This window comes from Capsaspora owczarzaki (assembly GCF_000151315.2).
Source record: "Capsaspora owczarzaki ATCC 30864 unplaced genomic scaffold supercont2.4, whole genome shotgun sequence".
NCBI lineage: Eukaryota > Filasterea > Ministeriida > Capsasporidae > Capsaspora > Capsaspora owczarzaki.
In genome coordinates, this window is record NW_011887295.1 from 1,939,750 (window position 1) to 1,953,789 (window position 14,040).

At 54.3% G+C, this 14,040-nt stretch overlaps 5 protein-coding genes across 5 annotated transcripts; 3 read left to right on the plus strand and 2 right to left on the minus strand.

Moving 5' to 3' along the window:
- Positions 1–97: 97 nt before the first annotated feature.
- Positions 98–2,756, minus strand: CAOG_03406 (hypothetical protein). The gene is made up of 6 exons (XM_004364188.2): positions 2,524–2,756; positions 1,366–1,644; positions 1,191–1,294; positions 998–1,101; positions 607–896; positions 98–478 (listed from the first exon to the last, which is right to left on the minus strand). The coding sequence occupies exons 1-6, from the start codon at positions 2,704–2,706 to the stop codon at positions 209–211; spliced, it is 1,230 nt and encodes a 409-aa protein (XP_004364245.2). The 5' UTR covers positions 2,707–2,756; the 3' UTR covers positions 98–208.
- A 257-nt stretch (positions 2,757–3,013) lies between these two features.
- On the plus strand, positions 3,014–7,406 carry CAOG_03407 (hypothetical protein). Its single transcript, XM_004364189.2, has 6 exons — positions 3,014–3,167; positions 3,798–4,437; positions 4,570–5,847; positions 5,943–6,223; positions 6,325–6,491; positions 6,593–7,406. The coding sequence occupies exons 1-6, from the start codon at positions 3,113–3,115 to the stop codon at positions 7,289–7,291; spliced, it is 3,120 nt and encodes a 1,039-aa protein (XP_004364246.1). The 5' UTR covers positions 3,014–3,112; the 3' UTR covers positions 7,292–7,406.
- Positions 7,407–7,466: 60 nt separating this feature from the next.
- Positions 7,467–9,143, minus strand: CAOG_03408 (hypothetical protein; the record flags this gene model as incomplete). The annotated part of the gene is made up of 1 exon (XM_004364190.2): positions 7,467–9,143. One exon carries the CDS (start codon positions 9,141–9,143, stop codon positions 7,467–7,469), a length of 1,677 nt encoding a protein of 558 aa, XP_004364247.2.
- Positions 9,144–9,839: 696 nt separating this feature from the next.
- CAOG_03409 (hypothetical protein) lies at positions 9,840–11,407 on the plus strand. The gene has a single exon (XM_004364191.2). The coding sequence runs from the start codon at positions 9,940–9,942 to the stop codon at positions 11,170–11,172; it is 1,233 nt and encodes a 410-aa protein (XP_004364248.1). The 5' UTR covers positions 9,840–9,939; the 3' UTR covers positions 11,173–11,407.
- A 128-nt stretch (positions 11,408–11,535) lies between these two features.
- Positions 11,536–14,000, plus strand: CAOG_03410 (hypothetical protein; the record flags this gene model as incomplete). The annotated part of the gene is made up of 9 exons (XM_004364192.2): positions 11,536–11,656; positions 11,764–11,840; positions 12,004–12,160; positions 12,259–12,573; positions 12,683–12,907; positions 13,021–13,101; positions 13,189–13,292; positions 13,401–13,542; positions 13,678–14,000. 9 exons carry the CDS (start codon positions 11,536–11,538, stop codon positions 13,998–14,000), a joined length of 1,545 nt encoding a protein of 514 aa, XP_004364249.2.
- Between the last annotated feature and the right edge of the window lie 40 nt (positions 14,001–14,040).

Sequence of the window (14,040 nt, forward strand, 5' to 3'; positions counted from 1 at the left end):
ATGACTGGGGAAAATAAAATGTTCAGCATACATTCACAATAAAATCATGGAGCATGAGGCGTCGGCAACAGGAAAGAAAAGTTATGGACAGCTTTTGTTTGACTTTGGATTTTTGTCTTTGTTGAACAACCGATAAACGCACAAAAAAAGGGGGCACAGATCACTGAGGGGTGGGATGAAGCTGTTCGCATTTTGGTTCCAATTTGCCTCATTGCCGGGAGTGGACGGTTGCGCTACCGGGTGAATGCAGATCGTGTGCATGGGCCGTTGTGGTGGAAAGGTGCGAACCGGCAGGCGAGCTCATGCTGTGCAGAAGAATTCCATGCCCATGTGGGCTCGCGTGATGGTGCTGGTGGTGATGCTGAATTGGCGAGAGCTGAGGTGAAGGAAGCTGGAGTCCGTGCATGGACGAGTGCGGCGAAATGTGAGGAGCGCCGTCATCTCGGTCTTTGCTGATGGACGGTGTGCGTTCGGACCACTGTATCGAAAAGGGTTTGAGGCGGGCGCGAAGAAAAAGAAAAACCGAAACGCTGGAAAGTGAGACAGGCAACAACCGACCCCAACAAAACCAGAAAAACAAAACAACGCTCGCTTCTTCCTACTCACCCATTTCGGTTCAGCTATGGACGTATCAATACTGCCTCTCCGTGCTGGCGGAGCATGGGAAGGTGGTGTGGGGTTGGAGTGGCTTCGGAAGCGGCGCGAATCAAACTCGTCTGTGAGCTGATGATTGAACATGCGCTCCTCCGACGTCTCCTTTTCAAACTCATCAAGGGTCTTTTCACTCGCCAACGCCTCGACTCGCTCCAGCTCGCGAGCTAGCCGCTGGCGCAGGTGAAGATTTTCCAAATGCAGCTCCTCCAAGTCGTGCGACGAAGTCTGCTGGGATGCCGTTCCTAACAAAATTGAATCGCAGAGTCAGCACGCAAGTACAAAGTAGTATACAAAGTAGACAACAGTAGATGAGCAACGAATCTTCAACAACGACAGGACGTACGCTTGGCCTCGTTTTCTTGGAGCTGGCGGCGAAGAGATTGAATTTCAGAGGACAGATCTGTGCCCGAGGAGCGAGGTGACTTGAATAGCTCTTCCTGAAGGTGCCTGTGGACATTCACGAGAGCAAAAACAAGCAGATTCCCGTCAGCCACAACCACGCCAATGCTGCAAATAACGCCTTCAAGAAATCTCACTTCTTGTCCGATCGAAGGTGCTCAATTTGCTTGGTCAGCTTGTTGATCATAAACTCTTGCTCCTGCTCCAGCGCGTTTTCAATCTGGACCTTTTCATTTTGAAGCTGCGCACAAAACTCTGGGTGGTCAGCGGACCACTTCTGGCACACCATTCCAACACGCACACACGCGTTACCTTTGACAGCTTGCTTGACATGAGCACTTTCTCACGCTGCAGCTGATCTACCTGCTGCTTCATCTTGTTGACGACGTTTTCCTGCTCGTGCTCCAGGATCTTCTCGAGGTGCTCCTTCTCGTGTTGCAGCTGGAGCAGTTTCTTTTGCAGCGTGTTGGTCAGGTACTCTTCCTCGCGTTCGACCTGCAGCGCCAACGCCTCTTTTGATTTTTGCAGCTGGTCGATGCGCTTGAGCAGCGTCAGTGCGATATGTTCTTCTTCCGCCTCGACTTGCAGTTGCTACAATAAACACAAAAGGTTTAACAATCACAAATGGTGCAAATCAAAGTGAGCGACAACAAACAAAAGAATGTCCCATGGTTTCAGTGGGAGTCGGCGTTTTGGGAGCTGCCGAGCAGTTCCCCGAGCGATGTCGTATGCCATCCACCAGCAGCACAAAGACGTTACTACAGCAAATGAACAGTCCCCGCAGTTCGCACCATGACGATGATGGGCGTGAATGACTGTCCATTGTACGTCACTATTTTTTCACATGGAATTGTGCAAAAGCGAAAAAAAAAATAGTTTTCAGGTATGTTGGATGATTTTCGAATGACGACAACGAGAACGAGTGAGGAAACGAGGGTACAAAGAAGAGGAAGAAGAAGAAGAAGAAGAAGGTTGGCTTGGATGGTTGTTGCCGAAAGCGAGGGACAGCTCAAAGCAAACGCAGAGGACTGAAAAGGCGATTCTTGGCTTGAATGAAATAAAAATAAAAATAACAACAAAAAAATAAAAATAAATAAAAAAATAAATAAAAAAAAAATAAAAAAAATAAAAAAATCTCGACAAGGATTGGGGATTGAACAACGATGACGCCGCATCAGCTGAAGGCCATCTGTTGTGCTCACTCACATGCACATTGGGGCTTCAACGTTGTTGTTGTTGTGATGGTGATGGCGGTGGTGGTGGTGGTGGTGGTGGTGGTGGTGGTGGGGCGATGGAGTTGGTGAGCTTTTTTGCTCGTTCTCGTTTCGACTTTGATGCGACGTCAGCACCTCAACCGCGGAGGAGCGAGCAGCACACACAGGTACACCCTCAACAGGACAATCAGCAGCTGGGGACGCGGGGCGAGGCGAGAAGGAGAGAGGCGAGAAGGAGAGCGAGAAGGACGGGTACCATGTCCATCGACTGCTTGCGAACTTGCGCAATGTCGCTCTGCAGGTGCACGACGCGGCCACGCTCAATGTCGAGCTCGCGGCGCAGACGCTCATTCTCTTCTTCGAGTTGCTCGTAGGTCGGGCGCGCGGTCGGTGGTCCTGGATCGCTTGCGCTGTGCTGCACTGCGCCCACTCCGCTCATTTCCCCGCTTGTTGTCGTTGGCGCTAGAAAACTGAGACTGCATCCCGACCAAATCCATTCACGACAACAAGCTTCTCTGATGACATGCAGACAGAGACGCAAAGCAGTGAATGAAAGAAGGCGCATCGTTCGCAGGTCTCTTTTCCAATTCTCAGTGAAAATCGACCTTTTGCCTGATCTTCCTTTTCTTTACTGAGGACATTACGCAGTTGCCTCGCCCTTCACACTCATTGCATTGCGTTTTGCAAATCCAACGATTTCAACTTTTCTCTCACTCTTTGTTGCCTGCAGTCCATCTTTCGCTCCATTTTGCCTTTTTCTCTCGTTGTTTTCATCTCTTTTCTTTCTTTGTCTTCTTTTGCTTCTTGCGTTCTCATTTCACTCCTTTTCAAACCCTAAAACCACAATGTCGAGCACAGACTTGGCACAGCTGCGGCGCGACACGGAGCGCTACATTCGAGGTTGGTCCTTTTTTTTTTTTTTTTTTTTTTTTTTCTGTTTTTGAGCGCGCTTTTCCTTTTCGCTTTTGGGCGCCAGTTGCACTTCCTCCACCCCGTTCATGGTCGCTGCTCACAGAAGCAAGAGGCCACAGGCGTTTTTCATTCGTTTGGCATGCAAACGCACTGCGCTTGAGGGGGAAGCAGAGCTGCTTCTGTTGCGTGTCTTGTTTGTGCTGTTCATTTTGGCGGGAAATGTTTGACTTGTTCCCTGAATGAGCCCGCCTGTATGCACAGCGATGGTTTGTGCGACCGCCCGCGCTCATCCCGAGTACATACACTCGGTACCTAGTTCACTGTGGCATGATGATAGCGAGTCACATGCAGAGCTCAGGCGCAGCTCGGAAACGCGAACTTGGGCGCGATGGTTTTCAACTCGAGCTGAGCAGGTTTTCCCGCGCTTTTTAGCCTTCCCTTTTTGACAGCTTCTCTCTGTCCGCCACCCCCCCACCTTCGATCAATAACTCAGCTGGTCTCATGCTGGTCTCATTTTCAGCAAACTGGGATGGAGAGGGGGTGGGTGGGAACCAAGCTCCTTCATCTCGCTTACTGACTTGCTTTGAAATTGCTCGCTTTCCTTTGTACACAATGCAGGTGGCAATGTCGCACTACCCACCGCCAAACCCAAGATTGTCTCGATCGCGTCAATGGCGGCCAAGTTTAAAGAGCAGCGCAAGCAGCAGAGCTCCAACCAAAGTCAAGCACCAAGCCAGTCTCGTCCAACGCAGACCGCTTCGTCCACTCCAGCAGCTACTGGCTTGCCCGCCTCCTCTCGGCAGGCGTTTGCTGGCCACGGCCATGGTCATTCACCCTCCAAGCACAGGACTGCCGCGAGCCGGTTGACAGATTCCTTGCCACCGCAACGCCCGGCCTTCTCCCTGGTCGGGCAAGACCAAACAGCTTCCGACGCTGATGCTGCCCGTAACAAGAGTGCACACCGTCCAAACAGCCATCGCGACGACGACAACGACAACGACAACGACAACGACGAGGATGACTTGCCAGAAGTCAACTTTTCGGCTCCCGTTGCTGTCGCTGCGATTGCGAAGCAACAACCCGAGAAGGAGTCGGCCAGCCTTGACGATTCGTTCTCCCACGACGACCTCGAGCACCCTGACGTGCGCTTGCACTTGATGCGCCCCGCCCACTCGACCAACTATGATATTGATGTTTTGCGCACTTATGCTCGTAAAAGCGCCGTTGCCTCCTCCGAGACCTTCTTTGATGCCAACGGGTAAGTATTGGATGTGGATGAGTGTGTGGATGGGTGCGTGGATGGGTGTGTGACTCCATTCTCGGCTACTTGGCTTGACGATCTGACTCTGACCATCCATGCTTTTGTCTCACCTTGTTTCGTGCATGACAGCCTCCTTCGTCATCGTCCTCTCTCCTCTCACACCCCATCCATGGCAATGGAACCGTCAACGGATTCGCATAACGTGGAGGCTGCGCTAAACCTTTCCAGCCTCGGCAGCTTTGGCGACGTCTCTACCTCAAACCAACTTATGGAAAACACGCCAATGCAACTATCCGCAGTGCCGGTGGAACCCATGCACCAAGCCGACAAACCGTCCGAGCTGCTTGCCATGTGCTCTGGTTTCTTTGAGGACGGGGGTGCTGCACCACCAGCTGCGTTCGGTTTGCCATTTGCGCTCGCTGCGGGCCTTCCACGCCCGGCCAAGGTTCAACAGCCCGAGGCACCACGGCCCGAATCGGACAACGTTGCTACGTTGAAGCTTGATGCCAGCTTCCAAATCGACAGCGTTCCAACACTGCCCATCGAGGCGGCGATTGCTTCTGACGACAACGCTCAAGATGCGGCTTCTGCGCTGCCGCTTGCAAACAAGCCCGTCGTGGCAGCCGCCACAAACACAATCAAAAAGCCACCAGCAGCAGACAGCGTGTTGGCCAAGCTATTCGCCGCGAACAAGCGTCCAGCACCTGCTCCCAAGCCTGCGAGCGCGGATGCCGCACCAACTGCATCGGATCCTCCGGCTATTGCTGTGCCCAAGCGCAAGGCCGACGAAAGCGAGGCAGATTCTACATCGCGAAAGAGCACCAAGCTCGAGTCAGCAGTCGAGTCCAAGCGGGCATCTCAAAAGCCGCGCCGTCGCGCACCCATTTTCAGCGACGACGAGGATGAAGAGGCCGAGGTGAATGTCGGCGCCGCTTCCGAGGAAGAGGAAGAAGAAGAAGGCGGCGACGACGATGCTGACGATGAGAGTGAGGGCGACGATGAAGAGGCCGAGGAGGATGACGACGACGAAGAAGAAGAAGTCGAGGTGGACGACGAGGATGACGAGGATGCCAAGCAGCTGCGTCTCGCACGCTCCAAGGACGTCGAAGAGGACGAAGAGGCCATTCTGGCGTACGCACGTGATGATTCTGACGGCGAAGAGGTGGACGATGTGGACGCTGCCCGCCAACGGCTCCGACGACGCATGCTGCTCGACCAGGCTTCCGACGACGACGAGGACATGGACGATGCTCAAATGCTGGCTCAGCGCCGCAAGGACATGGAATTGGACGAGCTCGAGGAGGCCGAGGAGTACGACGAGGAGCTCATCGCAGAGGCTGCTGAAGGGCTGATTGACAATGGCGTCGTGGACCATACCAACGATCGATTGGCGGCTCGTCTGTTGCGGTATGTTGATTGTGAACAGCTGGGCCGGAGTCTGATTGTGCGTCGTGGGGTGACTGACTCTGGACGATTCCTCATTGTGTTTTGAATTGGAACAGCGAAAAGATGCGACTTGACGAGCAGAAGGACCTCGACAAGCTCGTCGACAAACTTATCACCAAAGAGCATCTCGAGAGCGACGGCAAAGACTGGAAGGAGCTCGGTCGCGCGCCTCCCGTTGATCGTGATTACGACAACGAGAACGAGATGGAGGACAATGGCGGTTTTGTCGGCGATGGATCGACCATGGGCTCGGCAGAAATGGGCGAAAAGCTGCTTTCGACCATCAATCGGTACGCCTGCAACCGCAATAGCCGCGCACGACGCCTGGTCCGAGAAGGTACCTCAGAGCCACCTAGGAACTCTCCCGCTCTTGCCATTACTTTCGTGACGTTGGACTTGTCATTCACTTTTGCCTGCCATCCATACCTCTTTTTCCAGACTCTGTTGCAGACATGTTTTCGCCATCCTCCTTGGTGATGGAGGCACTTGCTCGCAGCGAACGCGAGGCAGCTTCGCTCAGCGCTCATGCAGACGCCGACGAGCAGCCGATGGACACTCAGGCCATGCGTGACCAGCTCGAGCGTCGAAATTTCTTGCGCTCTGCCGTACGTGGATGTGGCTGCATTTCGCAATCAATGGCTGAGGCGTGATGCTCACCGACTCGATCCTTTGCTTTGTTTTTGTTTTGTTGGCTTTTGTCACACAGGAATCAAAGGCCCAGTCCATTCTGGATGGTCAAGATAGCCAGGATATTCTGACCATGATTAACAACACTAGCCGCTCCGTGTCTCGGCAAGTCTCGGGTGGCAGCGTGGGAAGCTCGCCCAGCCTCTCGGGGACTGCCGCGACTTCCTTCTCAAACATGATCCCTCAGGCGTCATTCAAGCGATCCATGTCCTTCAGCTCTGTTGCAACGAACAAGCCGTTGACTGCACTGGGCACTGGCTCAAATTCGTTCAAGTCCACCTCGACGGTGACTGGCGGCACTGGCTTTGCGTGGAGCGCGACCATTGCTGCATCGCTGTCACACAAGGGCTCATTTTTGCACATGGACCAGGAGACGCTGACCAAGATTGATGCTCAGCCAAAGTCCAAGTCCAAGGCTGTGGGTGCTTCAAGCGCATCTGCTGGCAGCGGACGCAAGTTTGTCTTTGCCGCAGTGAGCGATAGCGCTTCCAACGATGGTCTGTCGAACCAGGCGTCGCTTTCCAATCAGGCAACCCTGTCGAATATGAATGCGTCCAACCATGCCTTTGCCATCCCCGCCAAAGTCCCGGCCAAAACCCCACCGCTTTCGGCAGGCATCAGCACCGCCGCGTCCAACTCTCCCTTCATGACTCCTCCCGCAATCTCGCGCCGGAACAGCCGTCACGGATTGTTTGAAGCGCTTGGACGCACCAAATGAGGCCGGATTTGTTTCTCAGGGCTGATCTGTTATGGCTGTTTTTGGTTGAATCGTAGCGTTGTTGGTGTCGTTGTCACGTTAAGAAAATGTAAAGTGTTCTATTCATTCATTTGAGGGCAATTTTCTTTTGTTGGTGTTGTGACAAGAAGAAAAACCCAACCAGGCACAAGCAAATCTATCGACTCGATTTTGCAGCATTCGCAGCCTTGAACGAGCTAGACGACGCGGTAGAACTAGCGCCTATGGTTGTTGCCGAGGTAGAGGCCAGCGAGTTGTGCCCCCGTTGTGGTGGAGGGAGCATTTGCGACGAAGACACAAACGCGTTCGACCGCAGCATGGAGGCTGGCATGGATGGATGCATGTGCTGCGCGGCAATCATGACGCTCTTTTGCATCAAATTCTGTTGGTGATACGTGTGCATCTCCTTGAAGACATCAGCCTTCATTTGTTGCACGCTCTCAGTCATGCGCTGGGCACGCGCGGCAACCGAACGCAGTTGTTCGTTCTCGGCCGCAAGTTCGGCGCTGCGCTGCCGCAAACTGTCGAGCTCTTTGATGAGCTCTTGTGTGACATTATTGGACGGGTTGTTGGTGGAGGGCGCCGACTTGCCTGGCAAAAAGTTGTTGCTGGTCAATGTCGGCGTCGTGGATTGTGCAGCAGCCGATGGAATGACCGCCGCAGCGACTGCCGATAAGATGCTGCTCGGGGTGATGGAAGAAGGCGACGCGGCGGAGGCTGGGGCGGCGGAGACGCCTGGTCCTGGCACCGCTGCGGCTCGCGCGTCGACACCTCGCGCGTCGACACGGACACCAGGAGATCGTCGATGATCAACAAGCATGAAGGACTCTGCAGGTAGAACCGTGCCGGAAAACTTTTGGGCCATGGCTGGTCTTACCTCCTGAGGCTCCTGCCCGATGGCCTTGGCGACGGTGGCCGCAATTTGCATTGGCGTGGGGAAGCGTTTGAAGATATTGTCCATGCGCGACATCAAGTCCTTGAACATGTGCTCCTCGATATCGTCGTCCCCATCGTCCGGAGATGCTGGAACGATGGTGGGTGGGAGCACGGGCGGAGGCAGGATCATGGCCGATGGTGGCAAAATGGGGTGGGATTGCTTTCGAGGCGTCAAATCTTCGGGGCGTTGTCCGGGCTGCCGAGGCTCTGGCGTCCTTGTAGCAGCCGCAATTGCGGCTGTCTGGTTGGCAGCAACGTCGCCTGGGTGCCACACAGGTTCCTCGAGCTCTGGTGGCAACTTTACACCCAGCAGCTGAGTTCTGAGCCGCTCACGCAAATCCATCACGGCGGCTTCGTGCTCGAGCAACATTTTCCGAACCGTCTCCTGCACGACTTGACGTTCCGGCGCACCGATGGCCAATTTCGCATTCGTTAGCCGCGCATGGTTGTTGTCGCCATGGCGAGTCAAAGTTGTAGAAGAGGCAGGAGGAGGAGAAGCTTGGTGTTGGGTCTGCTGGAATACTGACGGGGACGGTTGCGGCCGAGCGCTCGCAGCCAGCAGCCCGGTCGCCAGATTGTCCTGGATTCTTGCATGCGAGGCGCCATCAGCATGATCTGTCATTCCAACTGAGCCAATGGAGCTGGGTGCGGCGGCGGCGGCGGTTGGTGCCTTGGTCGTCGTCCCGGTCATCGTTCTTGGGTAGGACTGCGTATTGCATTGCGCTTCGGCCATGGTCGGCCGTCGCGTCTCGAGCGCCTGGCTCATCCACAGCAGCTCGCTCGCCCGTGCATGGAGCTCCAGTGCGCGCACATAGTCGCCCTGTGCCCGCGCGTGGGTCGCTGCTCCTCGGAATCGCGCCGCGCGCTGCATCAACGACTCGTTCTGCCGCTCACGCATTTTGGCTTTGCTGTCTGTCGCTCTGGCGCTTTGACCTCGTTCAAACACTCGTTCAAACAGTCACGCGGCACTCGTTGGTATGTTGAATGTTTTGTTTTTCTGGTTTGTTTGATTGGAGAGTGTATGACGAGGGAAATTCGTTGGAACAGCACAATAACTTGACTTTTACAAGGTAAAATCAAGCAAAACGACGACTGCATATGCTGAGCAATGGGCATGTGGATGAAGCGGAAGCAAAAAAAACAATGCAAGATGAAGGGCAGAGGTGGATGACTGAACAAGACGGTGAGCTTTCGGAGGAAACGCTTTCATGTTCATCCACTCGCTCGCGCGCGCTTCTGAAACTGTAGAGGAGCCCAGGTCGGAGCCCCATGACAGTATTGGGACAAACTCTTCTTGCGAACAACACCAAGGCTGTCAGCCAAAAAGCAAACGCTCGCAACCAACGCTCGAACGTTTAGCGTTTTAGTTTGCTTCTTGTTTTGGCGCGACCAAAGCTGAACCACCAAAGCAATGCAAACACCTCCCTGTCATCGAATAAACCAATATGCACTCTATTAGAGTGCCATGAGCGGACGACCGTGGCACTCAAAATTAAAGTTGTCGTCGTCGAGCAACGAGAGGCGTTTGTTCCGGCTCACAAACACAAGAAGCGTTCCCGACTAGCGTTCGCCTCCCAGTATAAACCAGAGCAACGGCCCACCAGTTTTGGACCTCAGTCCTCATTTCGCTTTCCTTCCAACATTCCAACAGTTCTTTGAGCTTGCTGTGTGACTGCTCCGGCAACCGTGAAACCATGACTGCTTGCTTCCAAAACACGTACTACCCGACCATTTCCACGCTGCCCAACACTCAGCTGGTCACCGAGCGCGTATCGGATGCGCAAATCCAGTTCAAGGCTGTTGGCGGTCCGGGAAACAAGGGTCGCATTGTTTGGGGCACGGCCGCCAACAGCGAACGGGCCTACATTGAGATGAACTTTGAGGGCGAGCCGGCCGACCACACGACGTCTGGCATTCATTTCTACACCGGCGACGTGTGGGGCGGACCCGTCAAGAACGCCATGTCCATCACCAGTTGGTACGACGTGGTCCACCGCGGCTGGACATATTTGGGCTATGCGGACATCTACACTTCGTTTCCGCAAAAGGAGTTTATCTGGACTGGCACGCTCCCCGGATATGTCAACACGGTGCAGTTTGTGGCAACGCTCGACGACACTTGGTATGATCCGAGTCTTGTCGTTCGCTTCGGCGGTTTGTACACCTCGGCGACCGACGGCTACGCCAAGACGATGCTGCGAGACAATTCGTCAGAGTACTGGATTGCGTTTGTCCGAAAGGATGGGCCGTACTGGAATCTGTACGTCTGCACCGGTCCTAGCGCGACTGACGCCGTTGGCATGCCGTACTCGGTGGTACTCACCTTTGCGAGGTGGCTCCCCACAATCGATGAGGCCAAGCCTCGTGCCTACATTCCCGTGCCCCCCAACCAAGGTATCAACAAGCGTCCTCAGACCGACAAGCCAAAGGAAGACGAGTGGACGCTTGCTGAGCAGGCTGCAGATTTTGGTCTCGATGCCCTGACGTTGTCGAATCAGACTCCGCACCACCGCAGCCATGAGGTTGAACGCACCCAGAGCGTTCCTGGACATGCCTCTCTGGGTGGCACCACTTCTGCTGCTGCTGCTGCTGCCGGTGTCCAGGCAACAACTGCCACCACTCCTGCTGCCGGACTTTCGACCTCTTCTTCGCCTTTTGCACCTGCGGCGGCATCGGCTGCGGCACCGGCAGCACCGGCGGCATCGGCCTCATTGCCTCCTGCTCCTCAAGTTGCGTCCGCCGGCATGCATTCTTCTCCTCCTGTTCGCTCGGAAGCGGCCAACCGCAGTCGCCAAGACCAGCCTTCCATCACCGAACATCAGCTCATCGTCCCCACTGATCGACAGGGTCGCGCGGGCAGATACTACGGTGCGGAGGACCCTCTTGCCGTTGTCTCTTCTTCCCTTGGCCAAGGCACGCCCAAATGAAAGGAAGCGCTGCAGCGCTTTTTGTGATCTCGACCGAGGCAGTTGTACAAAAGAGTCGTTTTGTGTGTTGCTTGTGCCTTGATCGTGCCTTGATCGTGTCTTGACTGTGACTTGTTCGTGCTCTGATTGTGGCTTTTGATTGTGGCGTTGATCCGAGCCGTACTTTGGCACTTGTGAAAGCTGAAAAAACAAAATATATTGTGTAGATGTCTTACTCGACGTTCAAGCTTGACCGCCCATTTCTTGAGCTTGTTTTGAGCTTGCGTGAGTAGGAATCGACAACTCTCCAGTGACAACACTTACTTAGATACTTTGTCCAGTCCATATTTGTCTTCGTTCTTTGTTGTTGTTTCGTTCCCCACAATGCAACTCGTCCTCGCTCTGAAAGACAGCGCGCCGGCCGCACAGCTCGCGCCGGGCTTTGTCACCTTCCGGAAGAACGATCTGATGGCCGTGATTGGCGAGATTCCCGCTGGCGCGACTGGTACGCAGCAACCTTTTTTGAATAGGGGTTCCGCAGTATCTCAGCGCCTGAGGGTCCTCAGCGATCATTCATTCAACGTACATGTTTCCATACTTTGCTTTGAATAGGTTCTACAGCATTGACAGTGCGCACAGTGCTCGGCCAGACTGGCCAGATTCTCATGCAAGACGTTCGAGTGCACGACGTAAGGCAGGACGGTTGTTTTGTTTTTGTATGGGATTGCATTGGAGTTCCGAAAGGCGACCACTTTCCCCGTCCCTTTGACGCTTGCCTCGTCACTCACTGAAATAATGTAATCACCATTGGAACGCCTCCCTTGTTGTTGTTGTGCTGCCCACTGAGCGCAGCCGAGCCAGGACGCGGAGGACGACGACGACGATGCCGCTCCACCGATGCTCGAGCCTGTCGCTCGCCCAAGTGCATCCAACCTCGCCGTTGCTGCAGTCCCTGTGGCTCCTGCACGCTCGCCCAAGCCACAAGCTGCATCCGAGGCAGCCGCAGAAGGTACGGGGCACAAACACCCCCCTCTTTTGTCCTGCCTTTATCCCAGCTCACTCTATCACTTCCACCTCGCGTCATCCGTTCTGAAAATTCCTCCGCAGAGGTCGTCATTCACAAGAATCTCATCCATTTGGTGCGCGCACACACGGGTCTGAGCTTTGAAAAGTCTCGAACGGCCGTCGAGGCGGTTTTGTTCTACCTGCAGAACGCCGACGCTTCGCTCGCTGGACCGCTCACCGCTGCTGTCAAGTTGCCCTCCGACTTGCGTCCGAATACCCGGGACCAGGACCGCCTGTCCAGCATTTTTGCAGCACTCCTGGCTGCCAAGAACGACTCTCAGCAGCGCAACTGGCGTTCCCACGACGATGCGAGCGATCTTGCCGAGAACTTGACAGAGATGACGAGCATCCTCATGGGTAGGTGACGCACTTGTTTTGTGTAGAGTCAGATTACTGTCTGTGTGTGCGTGGGGATGACTTGTGCTGCTAAGCGATCAATCTAACGCTTGCTCTTCTCGCATCACAGACACGGATCCCGACCTCGCCCGTGCTATGCTCTCGCAGGACGACTACGAGATCGTTCATGGTCTCGTGGACTATTACATGATGGAGACGCGCACGCCTCTTCGCATTCTTGTCCTCAAGAGCCTCGCCGTCATGATCAAGGCTCACGAGCGCGTGGTTTCCATTTTGCTGTCTTCGCTGCTGCCCAAAGAGCTGGCACGTGATATTCTCGCCGAGACAATTCCTGGTAAGGACCGGGAGGCCGACGAGTTTGGTTTTGTTGTTTCGTGTCGATTGATGAACTAAACATTTGTATTTCCCTAACCCCTCCCCCGCTTCTCGCGCTTCCCCTTGATGCAGAAATCGAGTGGCTCTTGCAAGCTGTGAAAGTCTGCACGATGGTGTATTCGACCGGCGAGCAGTGTCCCATTGCCAATTACGGTGAGACGACGAATGCAGCGAAATTTGGTTTGCAAGCGTGATGGAAGTCTATGGTTCTCGAGCTCACTTTTTCGTCGCGGATTGCAGATTTCTGGAACATTGAGTTCATCCTGCACATTGTCAACAAGATCGAAAACGGCGCACATCTCGGCTTTACGGAAGAGATGGTTGATAGCCTGATTGCGTTGCTCGTAAGTTCATTTTCGACTTTGGCCCCCGGCACACACACACATTCTCGCGTCCTTCTTGTCTGTGATTGCAATACCTCACCAACCCGTTCAACCATTGGCTATCGCCAGCTGAGCTTCAATCTGCACTTCTCGATCGATTCGCCCTCCCTCTCCGCTCCTCACCGTGACAATATTGTCATGAAGGCTCTGGAGCAGCAGTCCTCTGCCGCCTGTCTTGGCGAGCGCGTTCTGTACATGTTCAACCGCAATGGTACGAAAGATGCGCGACCAATTGGTTCAAATGTGCCGCTGAAACTGCGATTTGACCGTTTCCCTTCTTTCTTATTTTTGTGTTTTGTTGTCTTGTTGTCTTCTTTTGAACCGGTTCCTTCGCTGTTCAAGGCAGGGCGCATGCATTCGCTGGAAAAGTTCCTGAAGGACTTGTTCACGGCCAATTTCTTCTACAGCAACGATTTGAATGTGCTCATGGACATTATCATTCGGCAACTCGAAAACCTCGAGCAGCTCGAGGAGCGTCGGTTTGAATCGCTGGACATTCTCTATCGTCTCATGTTTGTGACGGATTATTCCTCGACGCGCTACCGAGTGAACGACCTCCGCACCTGCCTCACTCGGCTTGGGCGCGAAGAGGCCAACGGAGACGCTGCGGTGGCCGCTTTCAGCATTCTTGCCACAAAGTTGCGCGATGTGTTTTGCGGCGAAGAATAGTCTTGTCAAGTGCTCTCTCGTGCCGGCAACTAAAGTCCTA

What these genes read in the sequence shown, in the direction of transcription:
- CAOG_03406 (XM_004364188.2), bottom strand. Translation starts at nt 2,706, where the DNA reads ATGAGCGGAGTGGGCGCAGTGCAGCACAGCGCAAGCGATCCAGGACCA. An exon ending in GCAAGCAGTCGATGGACATG is followed by an intron (nt 1,645 to 2,523) that starts GTACCCGTCCTT and finishes TGTTTATTGTAG; the next exon opens with CAACTGCAAGTCGAGGCGGA. An exon ending in TGTCAAGCAAGCTGTCAAAG is followed by an intron (nt 1,295 to 1,365) that starts GTAACGCGTGTG and finishes TTTTGTGCGCAG; the next exon opens with CTTCAAAATGAAAAGGTCCA.
- CAOG_03407 (XM_004364189.2), top strand. Translation starts at nt 3,113, where the DNA reads ATGTCGAGCACAGACTTGGCACAGCTGCGGCGCGACACGGAGCGCTAC. An exon ending in ACCTTCTTTGATGCCAACGG is followed by an intron (nt 4,438 to 4,569) that starts GTAAGTATTGGA and finishes CGTGCATGACAG; the next exon opens with CCTCCTTCGTCATCGTCCTC. An exon ending in GAAATTTCTTGCGCTCTGCC is followed by an intron (nt 6,492 to 6,592) that starts GTACGTGGATGT and finishes TTTGTCACACAG; the next exon opens with GAATCAAAGGCCCAGTCCAT.
- CAOG_03409 (XM_004364191.2), top strand. Translation starts at nt 9,940, where the DNA reads ATGACTGCTTGCTTCCAAAACACGTACTACCCGACCATTTCCACGCTG.